The 17600-nt window shown below is 46.6% G+C and overlaps 1 protein-coding gene across 1 annotated transcript in view; it reads right to left on the bottom strand.

The window, feature by feature from the left end:
• Positions 1 to 17600, bottom strand: part of LOC126278521 (uncharacterized) — a 351012-nt gene that overhangs the window by 220414 nt on the left and 112998 nt on the right. The window contains exon 2 of the mRNA XM_049978688.1: positions 1026 to 1228. Coding sequence (XP_049834645.1) covers positions 1026 to 1228 — 203 coding nt within the window. The remainder of the gene's footprint in view (positions 1 to 1025; positions 1229 to 17600) is intronic.

Here is a 17600-nt window from a genome sequence, read left to right as displayed (position 1 = left end):
TTCTCGATAGCGAAAGGCGGATTCTCAGACCCCCAAATTCTCCAGTTTTACTTATTGACGAACCCATCCAAATGAATGTGGGCCTCGTAGCTAAATCAAGTCAAACTAATCCCATCTTGCCCCACTACCAGTTGTGCAGTTTGAACGTCGTAACGCAAACCGTTCAGACGTTATGACGATCTTATTTCGTATACTTCAATAACTGTCATCCTGCAAGTTATGGTATTTTGTGGAAAATGTCAAGTGAGAACTAAGATGGTAGTTTGTGGACAAACACTAGACGTTAACCCTCTTCGATGTAAAGTATCGTCTGAATATGAAGAAGATACGCGGATCAAGTTGCAGACATGTAGAAATATCTGTGGAACTATTACCAAAACTTAAAATGACAACATAAAGAGTGGTAAAAGAGTAAAATTTTGCAAAAATGTTGGCATACTATCCTTATTATATGAAAGTGTATCATGGGTATTCAATGAGAAAAGAAAAACAAATACAAAGAGCACAGATAAGATTGCGTAGAGCAGTGAAGAGATGCATATGTATAGATAAAATACGAAATGAAAGTATTCGAAAGGAATTGAGAATTTGGGGTGTGGAAGCAAAACTGGATGAAAACAAAAATAAAATAAGTACAGAAAATGTAAAAATTTAATTGAAAGTTTGTAGTTTGAGAGAAAAACTGGATGAAAACAAAAATAAAATGAGTTCAGATAAAATTCAAATTTAAGATATTCGATAGGAGTTGAAAATCTGGACAGTGACAGGAAAATTTGATGAAAAGAAAAAAAAGAAAGAAAATGAAATTAACATCTACAAAGAATGGGTCGAGAGAGACTACCACGTCAGTTAAGGAACATTAAATCAAAAGGGATAAGAGAAAATTTGGGAACCGTAACAGGTCACAGATGGCTAATGCGGAAAATGCAGAAGGGAAGAGAGAAGAAGACATACTGGAGGGGTGGTCTGATACTTGCTGCAGTTGTGTCATAGAATATTTGAATGTGGTAGGATTTAATACTCACGTCGATGACGATGCCGGAGAGCGGGAGTATCTTGCAGACACCGTTGGCGAGACAGCGGAAGATCTCCCGGTTGCCGCGGTAGAACTGCGCCTGGTAGAGGGCGTCGCCCTCCAGCTGGTAGAGGCAGAGCACGAGCGCGCTGCCGCCGCTCGCCGCCACCGCCGGCTCCACCAGCACGCTGATGTCGCTCAGGCACTGACCGCCTGCAACAGCACACCGGGGCCTTCTCACTGACTCCCCTAGGAGGCGCACCTCAGGTTGTGGACTTCTTCAGCAGTGCCCTGTGGGGCAGGAGCGTCAGCTCTCACGCACCCATACATTACTAGGAGGCGCACCTCAGGTTGTGGACTTCTTCAGCAGTGCCCTGTGGGGCAGGAGCGTCAGCTCTCACGCACTGATACATTACTCGGCAGCAAGACCCACTGTACACGTTCGCCGCACCAGTGGGCACTGGGCCACACCAGCCCGACGACGCTGGCGCTCGGCCAACGATATTACGAGGGTCACTCCAAAAGAAATGCACATTATTTTTTAAAAATCCATCTTTTATTCTACACGTTTGAAAGTTTTACAGTGTTTTACGCCATCTTGGAACCAGCGCCTGTATACCTTAACGGTAAAATTCTGGACCAACCTGTTGGAGCCGCTGTTTGGCATCGTGAACAAGGGAGTCATCATCTTCAAGCGTTGTTCCACGTCCGTAGCTCGTGGTCGTGCGATAACGTTCTCGTTTCCCGCTCCCGGGTTCCAGGGTTCGATTCCTGGCGGGGTGAGGGATTTTCTCTGCCTCGTGATGACTGGGTGTTGGGTCATGTCCTTACGTTAGTTAGGTTTAAGTAGTTCTAAGTTCTAGGGAAGTGAGGACCATAGCTGTTAAGTCCCATTGTGCTCAGAGCCATTTTTGAACCTTGTTCCACCAAGAGAGTCTTTCAGTTTCACAAAGAGATGATAGTCACATGGAGCCAAGTCAAGACTGTAAGGCGAATGTTTCAGTATAGTCCACCCGATTTTTGTTATCGCTTCCATGGTATTATGACTGACATGTGGCGTTGTATTGTCGTGCAACAGCAAAACATCCTGCTTCTGCCGATGTCGTCGAACACGACTCAGTCGAGCTTGAAGTGTCTTCAGTGTCGTCACATATGCATCAGAATTTATGGTGGTTCAACATGTCATGATGTCCACAAGCAAGAGTCCTTCTGAATCGAAAAACGTCGTAGCCATAACTTCTCCAGAAGAAAGTGTGGTTTCGATTTTTTTTGGGGTGAATTTGAATGATGCCACTCCGTTGATTGCCTCTTCTTCTCTGGTGAAAAATGATGGAGCCATGTTTCATCACCTGTCACAATTCTGAACACGAAATTCATCTCCACCATTCTCGAACTGTTCCAGAAGTTCGCTGCATACGGTTTTTCTTGTTTCTTTGTGAGCCACTGTCAACATCCTGGGAACCCACCAGGCACAAACCTTTTTTAACGCCAACACTTTCAGTATTCTGCAAACACTTCCTTCCCCTATCCTAAAGTAGCGTCACAGTTCGTTCACTGTGATGTGTCTGTCAGCAATCACCAATTCGTTAACTCTCTGCACATTGTCTGGAGTGTGTGCAGTACGAGGCCTGCCGCTTCGAGGTCAATCCTCAATATTGCCGTGCCCGCTTTCATCATGTAACCTGCTTGCCCACCGACTAACTGTACTGCGATCGACAGCAGCGTCTGCATACACCGTTTTCAACTTCTTGTAGATGTTTACCACTGTATCGTTTTCACAGCACAGGAATTCTATGACAGCACGTTACTTCTGACGTAAGTCAAGTGTAGCAGCCATCTTGAAGACATGCTGTGACGGAGCCACTCACTGGAACAGGTTGAACTAAGTTTGAAAACAAGTAGGAAAGATGTGTCCACACATTATAAAACTTTCACACATGCAGAATAAAACTGTATTTTTACAAAAATAGTGTGAATTTCTTTTGGAGTGGGCCACGTATGATTCCGTAGGCTACGGACTAGCTCGCCTGTCCTTGTGGGCACTCAAGCAAGAACAGACTGGTCTACCAGGTGTAGAAGTATGAAACCGGAATTTGGCTGCAAAATAACACGTCCGCTGTTTGAAACTGAAAAACAAGATCTTGTTCAAAATAATCTCCATTGCTATTTATATATTTGTCCCACCTCTCGGGCAGGCTATGAATGAAACGCCAAAAAAAAAACCTTTATTCCTTTGAAGCGAACTAATCAAAGCCATTTCCGTACATTTTCATACGAACTGAAGCGTTGTTGAGCGAGAGATTGTCCCAGTGATGAAAACAGAGATAACCGGCCGGAGCCAAGTCTGGAGAATTAGCCGCAGACCATTGTACTTCCCACCGGAACGCCTCGATCGTTTACCTGGCCCGTTTTGCTGTGTGTTTCTGGGGCGTTATCATGGAGCAATGTGACTGTGTTACCTTTTTCCATATTCCGATCGTTTCTCACGTAATGCTCGATTTAAATCGATCATTTGCTGTTTGTAACGATCAGTGTTAACAGAGTCGCTAGGTTTTAGCAACTCATAACAGGTGACACCCTTCTGATCCCACCAAATACAGAGCATTGCCTTTTTCCAAAGCGATTTGGTCTTTCAGTGTATGTCAGTGGTTTGCCTGGATTCATCCATGATTTATGACGCTTAGGATTCCCAAAATATATCCACTATTCGATGTAGAAACGACTGGCGAGCAGCATTTCACAACTGATCTTTCGATTTTCTTCATATCTTTCATTCGCGTCATGCGGAACCTATTTTCCCACTTTCTGTACCTTTACCATAGCTTTCAACCTAAAAGAAACGTCTTTCTGCATCACATTCAATTGTTCCGTGATTTTCTGTTACTTTTGTGTGTTTGCGTCAATTCCTAAGGGACCGAACTGCTGAGGTCATCAGTCCCTAGACTGTCACACTATTTAAACTAACTAAAACTATATTATGTTAAGAACAACACACACACACACACACACACACACACATGCTTGAGCAATAATACTTGTATATTACAACGTGACTTTCGTCTTCTGCATTGGTGAGAAATCTGAATATTTGGATTTGCATTGTGAAACTATTTTACATGTTTTTTACAGTACTACTTGACTCAAATGTGTCGTATTTAACTTTTACATAATTGACGAAATAAAATAAGAATAAAAAAGTTAAATAGAGGAGCGACAGTTAACGAATTCAGTTTTACATGTTTACATGTTCAACATGACATCTGAAGTGCGTAGTTAGGTAAGGTATAAACGAAGTTGCTTACCAACTGGCAATAGGTATATCCTGGGGTTGCGTAGCAGCGTGGCAGGGATGGGAGACAGGGGAGAGGGGGAGAGAGAGAGAGAGGTAGAAGGAGGAGATTAGTGTTTACCGTCCCGTCGACAACGAGGTCAATAGAGGCGGAGCGCAAGCTCGGGTAAGAGAAGGATGGGAAAGGAAATCGGCCGTGTCCTTTCGAAGGAACCATCCCTGAATTTGCCTGAAGCGATTTAGGGAAATCAAGGAAAACCTAAATCAGGATGTATTTAATTTTGAGCCTAGGATAAGGAAATTATGTTCATAGTTCCTTGTGAGACCGTTGTACTGACAGACATTAAATATTGAACAGAGAAAGTAATGTGTTGTATTCACTACATCTTTATTCATTCAACATGTCAGTGGTTTGGAAAAATTTGTTGTCTATGTATTTCAGGTGTCTCTGTTGTACTGACTTTCGTGCCTGAAGTTTGCCTATGACAGACTGTGAAATCTTGGAAGATGTTTGGAATGCTGCGTTTGCTGTCACCAAATTTTTTGGAAATTTGTGGTAAGCTCCTATGGGACGATACTGCTGAGATCATCGGTCCCTAGGCTTACACACTACTTAATATAATTTAAACTAACTTACGCTAAGGACTACACACACACCCATGCCCGAGGGACGACACGTAGCTGCGTCGTGGGGAGCCGCGTGAACCGTGGCAACGCGCCTAAGACCGCGCAGCTGCTCTGCGCGTCTTGCTGTAACAAACCTGTCTTGCCGCTGCAGATATAACGACAATCAGGTGGTCACGCACACGTAATAAGTCACCAGATTTTATTTCTTTAATTTCTCTAGTTTTGTCTCGTTAATCACTCCTAAGGTATAGTTTAACACGTTAAACCTAACAAATGTGTCGTTATGTGATTCTTAGACGAGAAACTGAACCAGAGATAACTTCGATTATGCCTATACAGTCCTTGGAAATTGTTGTACTGAAACGCGTCGGCCAGTAACCTGAAAGTTTGGGATTAATTTTGCAATAGTGTTGATTGATAATCTCTATTCCATGTTTACATTGCTATGAATGCTTCCTACTGGTGACGCCTGTTTCAAATGTGTTCCACATGTTTGTTTCAAATGTGTGTCAGTGTTATGTACTAACCTTCCAGTAAATTCGTTGGGACAAATAAATCAGAAAAAGTAAACATCATATACGCTCAGAGGCCAAAACTCATGCAGTTGCATTCAATGTGATGTCCGTCGTCTACAACTGATCCATATGAGGTGCGTTTGGCTCCCACTGAAGATTCATTCTTGCCACTGTTGTCCTCAGGAACGGTAATTCCAGTACAATTTTCGATAAACTGTAGTATGACTGGGTGATTGTCATGCGGCGTTGAGTTGCCAAATATCAAAGATGGTGACCCTTTAGGCAAGCCAGCTTTCACTCATTGTTGATTCCCTGCAGAGGCCCATCAGCCATCTCAGCTATATAGAGAGCCCTCAAAACGAGTATTGAGGATATGACAGTAAATGGCAGAGTTGGTTTCTCACTAGCAGTAACAATTGTGGCACTTGATTTTTCCTTTGTCAGCGAGGCATGTGCGGCAGAAGTAGAAAAAAAGCACCAACAGGCTCTTCCAGGAAAGCGTGAGCATTTTCCTTGTGAGTGCAGGAGGTAGCATCTCACCATAAAGTCAGCCCACGAGAGCGGCCCAGTCTTCAGCAGAACAATGGCCAGCGGCTTGCACCCCAGAGGCATATCGTCCACAACAGTTATGCCAACGACAGACGGACGCCGAGCCTTATGATTAGCTCTTGGAACGAGGGCACTGTCCGCCGCAAGTGTGGAATGCACCAGCTTTTTCCTCATGAAAATGTGAAGGTAACTAAAAAGGGGGAGCAAATGGGAGGAATAACTATTACTCTCTTAAGATATCCAAGTGCCTCGTCATCAGACAAAACACATTAGCAAACACAAGGAGGAACTGGCGGTATTAACTACGAATAACTATGACTCTCTATCGTAGCTACTGGGCAAGTGAAGCGCAGTACATGGTCCTAGCCCTCTTAGCCTCTACTTGCCTGCGGCTTCCCCCTTCCCGTGGGCCCGCTGATACGCCAGTCCTCGTTAGGGCTGGTAAGCAGAGTGGAAGTCCGCACCTGGGGCTTTGGGGGGTTACCAGTCCCCCACTGCACAACCCTTAAAGTTGGGACAACGAAACAATAGAATACGGGTACCGGGCCTTCCGCTGAAGGTCCCGGCCCAACTGTCCCGACTGCTAGCTCACCAACCGTCTCTAAAGTAGAATACCCCGGGGAGCCATGGCTCCACTGCAGCATCTGCAGCCGTGCTTTCCGCAGTAAGATCGGGCTCGGGCAGCACCGCCGCCGCGCCCATCCGGAAGCGGCGAATGCGGAGATAGGAAGCGAGCTCAGTGGGCGGAAGAGGAGATGCGGGAGCTCGCTCTGGCGGAGGCCAGGCTTCTCTGTGCCACCGACTCCAAGTTTCTATTTGCAAACCAGGAGCTTTTACCCCTGTTTCCCCACCGTACCCTGGACGCATTCAAGTGCAGGAGGAGGACGGTGGCACACAGGGCTATGGTGCTGGAGTACGTGGAGCAGCTGACGCGGGAACAACAGGCGCAGCATGGACTGCACCACCCACCCGCCTCGGAGTCGCTGCCGGAGGAGCCACGCTCTCCGCCTGAGCTGGAGCGCCCGCCACCAACATCTGCAGTCGACGAAGCTATATGGAGGTACCTTGGCGGTCTGCCGCGGTCAGCCGCGCGCTTCTCGGTCCTGGACAACCTTGTATGTTTGGGGCAGGGTACGCCGACGGCGGTGATCGCAGCCGGGCTGCCTGAGGCCCTCCTCGCTGTCGGCTCTGACGGCCTCTTGCCGGTGTAGCTGCGCCGCCTTCCGTCGGAGGTCACCACCAAATTGTTGAACCTATTCCTGCTAACCCGCTAGCTTCCCTCATCCCTCCTCCGAGCCAGGGCGTCCTTGCTGCCTAAAAAAGCCGCTCCAGAATCCCCCGCTGACTTTCGGCCCATCACCGTCTGCTCGGTGTTAGCCGGAACCTTTCATTAGGTTCTGGCGACTCGCCTTATGCGGATGTGTGCTGTGGACGAACGACAGCGGGCTTTCACCCCAAGGGATGGGATGCTGGAGAACACTTTCCTCCTCGACCGCGTGCTTCTCGGCGCCGTCCGCCGCTGCCGTTCTGAGTTCATGGCATCTCTCGATGTGTCTAAGGAGTTCGAGTCGTTGGACCATGCGGCCCTCCGCCCTCTGCTTAAAGCCCATGGTCTTCCGGAATAATTTGTCGACTACATCGAGGGCTGCTATGCGGACAGCACGGCGGTAATTGCTGGGGGTAGCGACGAGTCCCCGGCCGTGCGGCCAGCAAGAGGTGTACGGCAAGGAGATCCTTTGTCTCCTCTTCTTTTTAACTTCACAGTTGACTGTGTTTTAGACCAGCTGCCCTCACACGGAGGTGTCAGGGTGTTGGGCTGCCAGATCAACGCGTTAGCCTTTAAGGACGACATCCTGGACATCCTGCTCTTCGCCTCCACGAGGGGGCCTGCAGTCCCTCATCAATGCAGCAGTGGCAGCCCTCGACCAACTGGGGCTGCGGTCAACCCGCGGAAGTGTCTCACCCTCGCACTCGTGGCGACCGGCCGCGAGAAGAAAGTGAAGGTGGATACCAAGGTCACCATCACTGCCGGCGACACCACCATGCCGCCTCCTCTGGGCGGTGCCTCTTCCATCCGAGGCGCCACATAGAGGAGCAGCTGTCATTCATCACGCGGGCGCCGCTGAAGCCGCAGCAGCGGCTGTATGCACTTCGTGAGGTTCTTTTCCCAGGCCTGTACCATGGCCTAGCCCTGAGCCGCACCCGCATCGGTGCGCTCAAGGCCGTGGACAACTGCGTTCGGGCTGCGGTGAGGAGATGGTTCCGCCTCCCAGCAGATACCCCCTTGGGCTACTTTCACGCCCCAATAGCCCATGGGGGCCTTGGGATTCCATCTGCCCGCTGGATGGGACCAACCCTGAGGCGGAGCAGGCTCCTCACACGGCTACAGCTCGAGCCCGCGACCACCGACGCAGACATGGGTGAGGCACGACACGAAGTGGCGGCGCTAGAAAAACATCTTACGTGGGAGGGCCATTTGCTGCAATCGGCTGCAAAAGTTGGTGAGATGTGGGCGACGTGCCTGCATATTACCTTCGACGGGGCAGCCCTTTCGTCGTCAGCCAGGACATCCGGCCAACATAGCTGGGTCGAGGACACTAGTCGCTTACTGTCGGGCCGCGACTATGTGGCGTGCATCCGCACGCGTATCAACGCATTACCATCCAAAGCGCGCAGGAGTCGCAGCCGAGACAAGGAGAAGATGTGTCGCGCGAGGTGCAACGCCGTCGAAACCGCGAACCACGTCGACCAGGGTTGCGGGCTCACCAGCCGAGCCCGGGTGCGGCGTCACGACGCGGTAGTGAAATACGTCGCACGCGGGCTGGCTCAACGAGGGTTTGACGTGTCTGTCGAGCCACACCTCCGAACGCCAGAGGGAGCCCGCAAGCCTGGCATCGTAGCGTCAAAGGACGGCGTGGCGCATGTCATCGATGCGCAAATTGTCGGCGACCACCTAGAAACCGACTGGTGTCACCGGCAGAAGGCGACGAAGTATTGTGTCCCGTCGGTGCGGCGTGCTGTCGGCGCTCTCCGGCCCGCAGCCAGCAGCTTACAGTTCGTGACAGTGACCTTGAATTGGAGGGGGACGTGGGCACCTACATCTGCCCGCCAGCTCCTACAACTGGGCTTCCGCAGGCGGGAGTCAAGCACCATAAGCACGCGGGTGCTCCGTGGAACAGCATGGATCTTCGGCCTGTTCGGAAACATGACGTCGAAAAGGCCGAAGTACAGGGAGGGCGTGGGCTAGTGAGTCGGTGTTTCTTAGGTTAGTTTGCCCTGACTCCTGGGGCTTCAATGTCGGGAGCAATACCGTCTTTGTTTACTGTAATTTGTAATTTAATTGTTTATGTGTAATAATGTAAGGTATTAGCGGTTACACCACCAACGGTAACCGGCGCCCCATGTAAGCTCCGCCCAGGGAGTACGGCGCTCTAGATCTTAAGAGTGTATATACCTGTGTTATTCATATGTATCTTCTGTGAATAAAGACGGCTTCATAGGCATACAGTTGCGTATCACTTCTGGCGGACTGGCCACAGTAATCATGAAAATGTGACGGGAACCAAGAAGGGGGAGCAACTGGGAGGAGTAACAATTACACTCTTACGGAGCAAGAACCAGTCTTTATTCCCTTCTTCCTTCTGTATTTTGTTCCGTTCTATTATTTAAGTTACGTTTATTTCTATCTATATACATTGAGGTGTTACGCCCTGTAAACCTTCGTTGCGCAGGTATGGCGTGGTATGACACCAATTACCTGTATCTCATGTATATTTATTCCTTGCAATAAAGACAGCTTTAAATAGCTAAATGCCTCGTCGTCAGCCGAAACACATCAGCAAACACGAGAAAGCCACTGGAGGGATTAACTACGACTCTCTTAGCAGGTGAGAGCATACACTTTGCAGGCAAACTTTCTCATTCGAGGAATACTACCGTTCCGTGTCTAGGCAGGAGTTATGGTGCGGTGTAATAAGTACGCCACTGGCACGACTTGCGCCGGCAGGTTTTGGCCATTAGGCGTGACGATTTTTGGCAGCTCCACATGGATTTGATGTCGAGGAGGGAAGAGAAGAAAGATTTCCGTGGCATTCGGACGATGTCCACCGTAGAGGATGGTCTGGATAGTTCATCTGAAGTAATCTGGTGGAGTACTGTCACAAAGGAGAGTTTTCGTTATTTCGGTGTGCCAGCCATGATTCTCATCTCAGTGCGAGGATACACCTGCCATACCCAAGGCAGTTGCGCAATTACGGCCAGTCTCCACATCACCCGTTGGGCAGTTCACTGGCGCATATGTTAGCAATGTTGGTCTGAGGACTTAGTCTTCACTGGAGCGAGTCCATCTGACCTGCTGCACTGTACTTCAAGCTAACCTACGTCGTGTTAAAATTCAGCTGGCGGTTCACAATCTCAGTCAGTACCTCACATACAGGCAGAAAGCATTGCTGATAGGAGTATTACCTTGAGAGATGCATCGTTTGAACTTGCCCTGCTTCCCCTTTAATAGCTTTCCCAGCCATCAACATCATCTATCTGATCTATCTGTCACATTTTTTTAAAAAAATTCGATCTGTATGCTCTGGTGATGCATATGCTAAATTTGTAATTAAACGTCCGACCCGATAGCTGAGTGTTCAGCGTGACTGATTGCTGTACTACGGGTCCAGGTTCTATTCCCGTCTGGGTCGGAGATTTTCTTCGCTCAGAGACTGGGTGTTGTGTTGTCTTCATCATCATTTCATCCTCATCTGGCGCTGAGGTCGCCCAGTGTGGCGTCGAATGGAATAAGATCTTCACCAAAGCGGCCGAACCTGCCCCAGAAGGGGACTACGGGCCAATGACGCAGAAACCTCAAGGTTAGCTATTTTTTTTGGTAATCTTTTTTGGTAATCTTTTATCCAGACCATTTGAATTATAATAAATTGTTGTGAATAAGTGCACTAAACCTTACAAATGACGCTCGCCAGGATCTTACCAGTAGACACTAATAATTTGCCTTAAGATAGGTAGCGTTTGGTTTTTAATATATGAGCGAGTCTATCTGATCTGCAGCCCCGAATTTCAGCCAACCTATGTCGTACTGATGTTCAGCTAGCAATTAACAGTCTCATCAGTACCTCACACATAGGTGGAAAGCGTTACTTGAGGGAGGCGTTCACCGCCAACCATCAACGTCATCTGTCACCATGTATTTTGTTTCGTTGTTTTTTTTGTTTTCTTTTTTAGTACCCTGTTCATCCTGACCATCTGAATTCTAATAAAATTTTTGTGAGCTAAGGGGACGTAACAATGGTAGTAAACCTTACATATTCACTACCTACCTGTCTCTAATCGTCTTCTCATATATCTACATCTACATCTACATGACTACTCGGCAATTCACATTTAAGTGCTTGGCAGAGGGTTCATCGAACCACAATCATACTATCTCTCTACTATTCCACTCCCGAACAGCGAGCGGGAAAAACGAACACCTAAACCTTTCTGTTCGAGCTCTGATTTCTCTTATTTTATTTTGATGATCATTCCTACCTATGTAGGTTGGGCTCAACAAAATATTTTCGCATTCGGAAGAGAAAGTTGGTGACTGAAATTTCGTAAAAAGCTCTCGCCGCGACGAAAAACGTCTATGCTGTAATGACTTCCATCCCAACTCGTGTATCTTATCTGCCACACTCTCTCCTCTATAACGCGATAATACAAAACGAGCTGCCCTTCTTTGCACCCTCTCGATGTCCTCCGTCAATCCCACCTGGTAAGGATCCCACACCGCGCAGCAATATTCTAACAGAGGACGAACGAGTGTAGTGTAAGCTGTCTCTTTAGTGGACTTGTTGCATCTTCTAAGTGTCCTGCCAATGAAACGCAACCTTTGGCTCGCCTTCCCGACAATATTATTTATGTGGTCCTTCCAACTGAAGTTGTTCGTAATTTTAACACCCAGGTACTTAGTTGAATTGACAGCCTTGAGAATTGTACTATTTATCGAGTAATCGAATTCCAACGGAGTTCTTTTGGAACTCATGTGGATCATCTCACACTTTTCGTTATTTAGCGTCAACTGCCACCTGACACACCATACAGCAATCTTTTCTAAATCGCTTTGCAGCTGATACTGGTCTTCGGATGACCTTACTAGACGGTAAATTACAGCATCATCTGCGAACAGTCTAAGAGAACTGCTCAGATTGTCACCCAGGTCATTTATATAGATCAGGAACAGTAGAGGTCCCAGGACGCTTCCCTGGGAACACCTGATATCACTTCAGTTTTACTCGATGATTTGCCGTCTATTACTACGAACTGCGACCTTCCTGACAGGAAATCACGAATCCAGTCGCACAACTGAGACGATACCCCATAGCTCCGCAGCTTGATTAGAAGTCGCTTGTGAGGAACGGTGTCAAAAGCTTTCCGGAAATCTAGAAATACGGAATCAACTTGAGATCCCCTGTCGATAGCGGCCATTACTTCGTGCGAATAAAGAGCTAGCTGCGTTGCACAAGAGCGATGTTTTCTGAAGCCATGCTGATTACGTGTCAATAGATCGTTCTCTTCGAGGTGATTCATAATGTTTGAATACAGTATATGCTCCAAAACCCTACTGCAAACCGACGTCAATGATATAGGTCTGTAGTTAAATGGATTACTCCTACTACCCTTCTTGAACACTGGTGCGACCTGCGCAATTTTCCAATCTGTAGGTACAGATCTATCGGTGAGCGAGCGGTTGTATATGAGTGCTAAGTAGGGAGCTATAGTATCAGCGTAATCTTAAAGGAACCTAATCGGTATACAATCTGGACCTGAAGACTTGCCCGTATCAAGCGATTTGAGTTGCTTCGCAACGCCTAAGGTATCTACTTCTAAGAAACTCATGCTAGCAGATGTTCGTGTTTCAAATTCTGGAATATTCCATTCGTCTTCCCTGGTGAAGGAATTTCGGAAAACTACGTTCAATAACTCCGCTTTAGCGGCACAGTCGTCGATAACAGTACCATCGGCACTGCGCAGCGAAGGTATTGACTGCGTCTTGCCGCTTGTGTACTTTACATACGACCAGAATTTCTTCGGATTTTCTACCAAATTTCGAGACAATGTTTCGTTGTGGAACCTATTAAAGGCATCTCGCATCGAAGTACGTGCCAAATTTCGCGCGTCTGTAAATTTTAGCCCATCTTCAGGATTTCGCGTTCTTCTGAACTTCGCATGCTTTTTCCGTTGCCTCTGCAACAGCGTTCGGACCTTTTTTGTGTACCACGGGGGATCAGTTCCATCTCTTACCAATTTATGAGGTATGAATATCTCAATTGCTGTTGCTACTATATCTTTGAATTTGAGCCACATCTCGTCTACATTCGCATAGTCAGTTCGGAAGGAATGGAAATTGTCTTTTAGGAAGGCTTCTAGTGGCACTTTATCCGCTTTTTTAAATAAAATTATTTTGCGTTTGTTTCTGACGGATTTGGAAGAAATGGTATTGAGCCTAGCTACAATGACCTTGTGATCACTAATCCCTGTATCAGTCATGATGCTCTCTATCAGCTCTGGATTGTTTGTGGCCAAGAGGTCAAGTGTGTTTTCGCAACCATTTACAATTCGCGTGGGTTCGTGGACTAACTGCTCTAAATAATTTTCGGACAATGCATTTAGGACAATCTCGGAAGACGTTTTCTGCCTACCACCGGTTTTGAACAAGTATTTTTGCCAACATACCGAGGGTAGGTTGAAGTCCCCACCAACTATAACCGTATGAGTGGGGTATTTATTTGTTACGAGACTCAAACTTTCTCTGAACTGTTCCGCAACTGTATCATCGGAGTCTGGGGGTCGGTAGAAGGAGCCAATTATTAACTTAATTCGGCTGTTAAGTATAACCTCCACCCACACCAATTCGCACGGAGTATCTACTTCGACTTCACTACAAGATAAACCACTACTGACAGACACCAACACTCCACCACCAATTCTGCCTAATCTATCTTTCCTGAACACCGTCTGAGACTTAGTAAAAATTTCTGCAGAACTTATTTCAGGCTTTAGCCAGCTTTCTGTACCTAATGTCTACAGTTTCAAAATACGCCATATCTAACCGCAACTTCCTGTAATCTTACGTGGCACATCTTCCGATGGGACAGTCCTCTCTGTAACTTTTCGGCATTCAGTTTATATGGTCACAGGACAAATTTTAGTCACCCTTTTAAAACAAAGTCGTTGTTGATAGCTGTGGATGACGCAGAACGTTCCAGCCACAGATTCGACCAACCAGCAAAGGCGTAAATCAAGGTAGTAATAGTGAAGTGGTTAGTATGAGCATGTCGGTGATATGGAATCCGCGGATGTAAGATAGTCGACTCAGAGAAGTGACTAAATGTCAGAAAGCAGCTATCATATTTGAAAGCACCCATGATCACAATGTAAATGAGGTTGTCTGATGTGATGGTATATGCAATCCTAACCAACAGGGAACGGAGAACTATGTCACGTTTGGTCAATTGCAAAACGATATGGGCCGGACGTAAACCGCTGCTCACAGTGAATGCAGGTTCATCCGAAACAGTCTGTGAGTGAACTCTGCAAAGGGAACTGCATGGAATGTACGGTACGTGTTGACTACATTACAGAAAACCTTCTCATTATAGAAACGAGAAATAAATTCATAAAGACTTGACGTGGAGCACTTTAACATATGGACAGCAGTACCTATAGCGGGCCGGAGTCGCCGTGCGGTTCTAGGCGCTACAGTCTGGAATCGAGCGACCGCTACGGTCGCAGGCTCGAATCCTGTTTCGGACATGGCTGTGTGTGATGTCCTTAGGTTAGTTAGGTTTAATTAGTTCTAAGTTCTAGGCGACTGATGACCACAGAAGTTACGTCGCATAGTGCTCAGAGCCATTTTTTTGCAGTTCCTATATGATGTGGAGTCTTCCTAATTTTTCCGAAAAGAAACATCAGCGTAACTTTTGATACTGTCTTTTATACTACCTTGTGTTGCAGGAACAGGCTTCGTTTTGGTGCTGACCTTACACGTTGTACACCATTGGCTGAGCTACGAAAAAATGTTCCCATTTCTTATAAGTGGTCAAAACACAGTCCTGTCACACTAATTCCATTTATCCTGTTTCTAAACTGGTTGCACAATGTGGTAACACAGCGGTCTCCAACTTCTACTCAGTTAAGACTTAAATTGGAACTGCCACAAGCGAAAAGCTGCAGGGATGGAGGGACAAAGACTGAAGAGGAGTTTCAAGATGCATAGGGGCTATCTAAAACCACGTTCGAGTTTTACTGTAGCACGTAGGTTCTTAAAAAGGTGATTAGTTTCGAGAGGTGAGAGTTCCATGAATATGATTTAATAGTGGCTGTAATCATAACGCTTAAAAGACATCGCCATAGGATCCAACGCAGGTGTGTGGTTGAATGAAAAGACCCGATTCTAAATCGCAGGCAGCGTTTCTGCCTGAAACACTATCAGCGAGTCTCGTGTGTGCCTGTAGAACCAAGATCGCTTTGTATGCAGGGTGACGGTAACAAAGTCGCTGTTATCGTGCATTTAATAGCCCGGTCCTTACGTGTAATGTATGTTACCGGCTGTAGAATCCTTTGTGCTGAGCTACAGACGTCGGTTTTCAATAGCGTTCCTTGAAAACAACATCGTCTTCCCTCCAGGAATTCCCATTTGAACTGCCTGGTGAGTGTAATCCGACTACTTTACAACAAAAATTACTCGCCATGCTGAGTGACTCTCATGATTAATTTAATGAATTAGCCTATAAATTTGATATCAGTGATATGCTGGATGGCCGGTGTAGGTGATGGCAAGGGCAGCACGGCTACGCTTCTCCAGTTGGTGTTATTTCCGTTGTGCCGATATCTTTTAATGATATTTCAATCGTCGGGCTATACAGGGAGAGCCATCCACCATAAAAAAATCAGATGTGCTATTACCTTTCGAGACGTCGTATGTTGCTCTACATTAGGTTGTCTTAAGAGTGCGAAAGTGAGGGGACTTCCTGTGGCAGTGGTAGATTTTAGCTCTCCGTCATGAGCCAAAAATGAGTTTAATATTCTATTTATGTGATGCGGGACGTGGCAGATAAGGAAAGATATTTTACTACTTCATAAAGGAAGACTTAGAGGGAATGTAACCTACGTCATAAGACGGTACTGGAGTTTTACAACGAGTAACGTGAAAACGCGTGTATTGTCAGAATTCTTCTAACGCAATTCGTTAACGGGAGAAATCTACATTTCGCGTGAGAAATTCGAGGTGTATCACCAGCAACATCGCTGCCTCGGGTTGGGTAAAGTAGATTTTTTTTTTTTTAAACTGGCAGGTATATGTGGGGGTGGGATTGTTCAGACCTGGCTTATACGTCCAAGGTGTAGCTGCTTGTTTCGCACTGCACCGTGGCTGCTTGCAAGGGAGGTCGCGAGGAGTCGGCAACCGGAAGTACCGAATTAGCTCAGCCTTTGAGATGCACAAGGATGCGCCTACGTGCCTGACCCTGGCCGCGGCAGCTACGGCTCGCGAAGCGATCAGTGTGCTGGCTGAGCGCGACAGAAGCGGACGTGTGTGTGTTACGTGAGAGGAGATTAAAAATCGTGGACGTTTGCGCTGGACGCATTCATAACATCCGAAATCTTACTATTCTAAACGTCCCCGGATGCCCTCCATGGCCGGGGACGGTGCACTCTGGAATACACACACTTCCACGACGAGGAAAAAAAGTCTCCCATTCGGTTCTCAGGGTGGGGACTACTCAGTAGGACCTCGTCATCTGGAGAATGAAAACTGGCGTTCTACAGGTCGGAAAGTGAAATGTCAGATCCCTTAATCGGGCAGGTAGGTTAGAAAATTAAAAAAAGGCAATGGATAGGTTTGAGTTATATATAGTGGGAATTAGTGACGTTCGGTGGCAGGAGGAGCCAGACTTCTGGTCAGGTGAATACAGGGTTATAAATACAAAATCAAATGGGAGTAATATAGGTTTAGGTTTAATAATGAATAAAAAATAAGACCACGGGTAAGCCCCTATGAACAACGTAGTGAACACATTATTGTAGCCTAGATAGACATGAAGCCAACGCCTACCACAGTATGCCAACTTCCTCCGCAGATGATGAAGAGATTGGAGAAATGTATGATGCGATAAGAGAAGTTATTCAGGTAGTTAAGCGAGACGAAAATTTAATAGTCATGGTTAACTGGAATTCGATAGTAGGAAAAGGAAGAGAAGGAAAAGTAGTAGGACAATATGGAATGAGGGTACGGAAACAAAGAAGAAGCCGCCTGGTACAGTTTTGCACAGAACATAACTTAATCATAGCCAACACTTTGTTTAAGAATCATGAAAGAAGGCTGTATACACGGAAGTGGCCTGGAGACACTGGAAGGTTTCAAATAGGTTATAGAACGGTAAGACAGGTATTTAAGAAACAGTTTTTAAATTGTAAGACATTTCCAGGGGCTGACCAAAATTTATTGGTTATGAACTGTAGATTAAAACTGAAGAAACTACAAAAAATTGGGATTTTAACGACATGAGACCAAATTAAACTGAAAGAACTAGAAGTTATAGAGTGTTTCAGAGACAGCATT

This window comes from Schistocerca gregaria, chromosome 6, assembly GCF_023897955.1.
Source record: "Schistocerca gregaria isolate iqSchGreg1 chromosome 6, iqSchGreg1.2, whole genome shotgun sequence".
NCBI classification, from domain to species: domain Eukaryota; kingdom Metazoa; phylum Arthropoda; class Insecta; order Orthoptera; family Acrididae; genus Schistocerca; species Schistocerca gregaria.
Note: the sequence above shows the minus strand (reverse complement) of the source record. Positions and strands in the feature narration are given on the sequence as shown.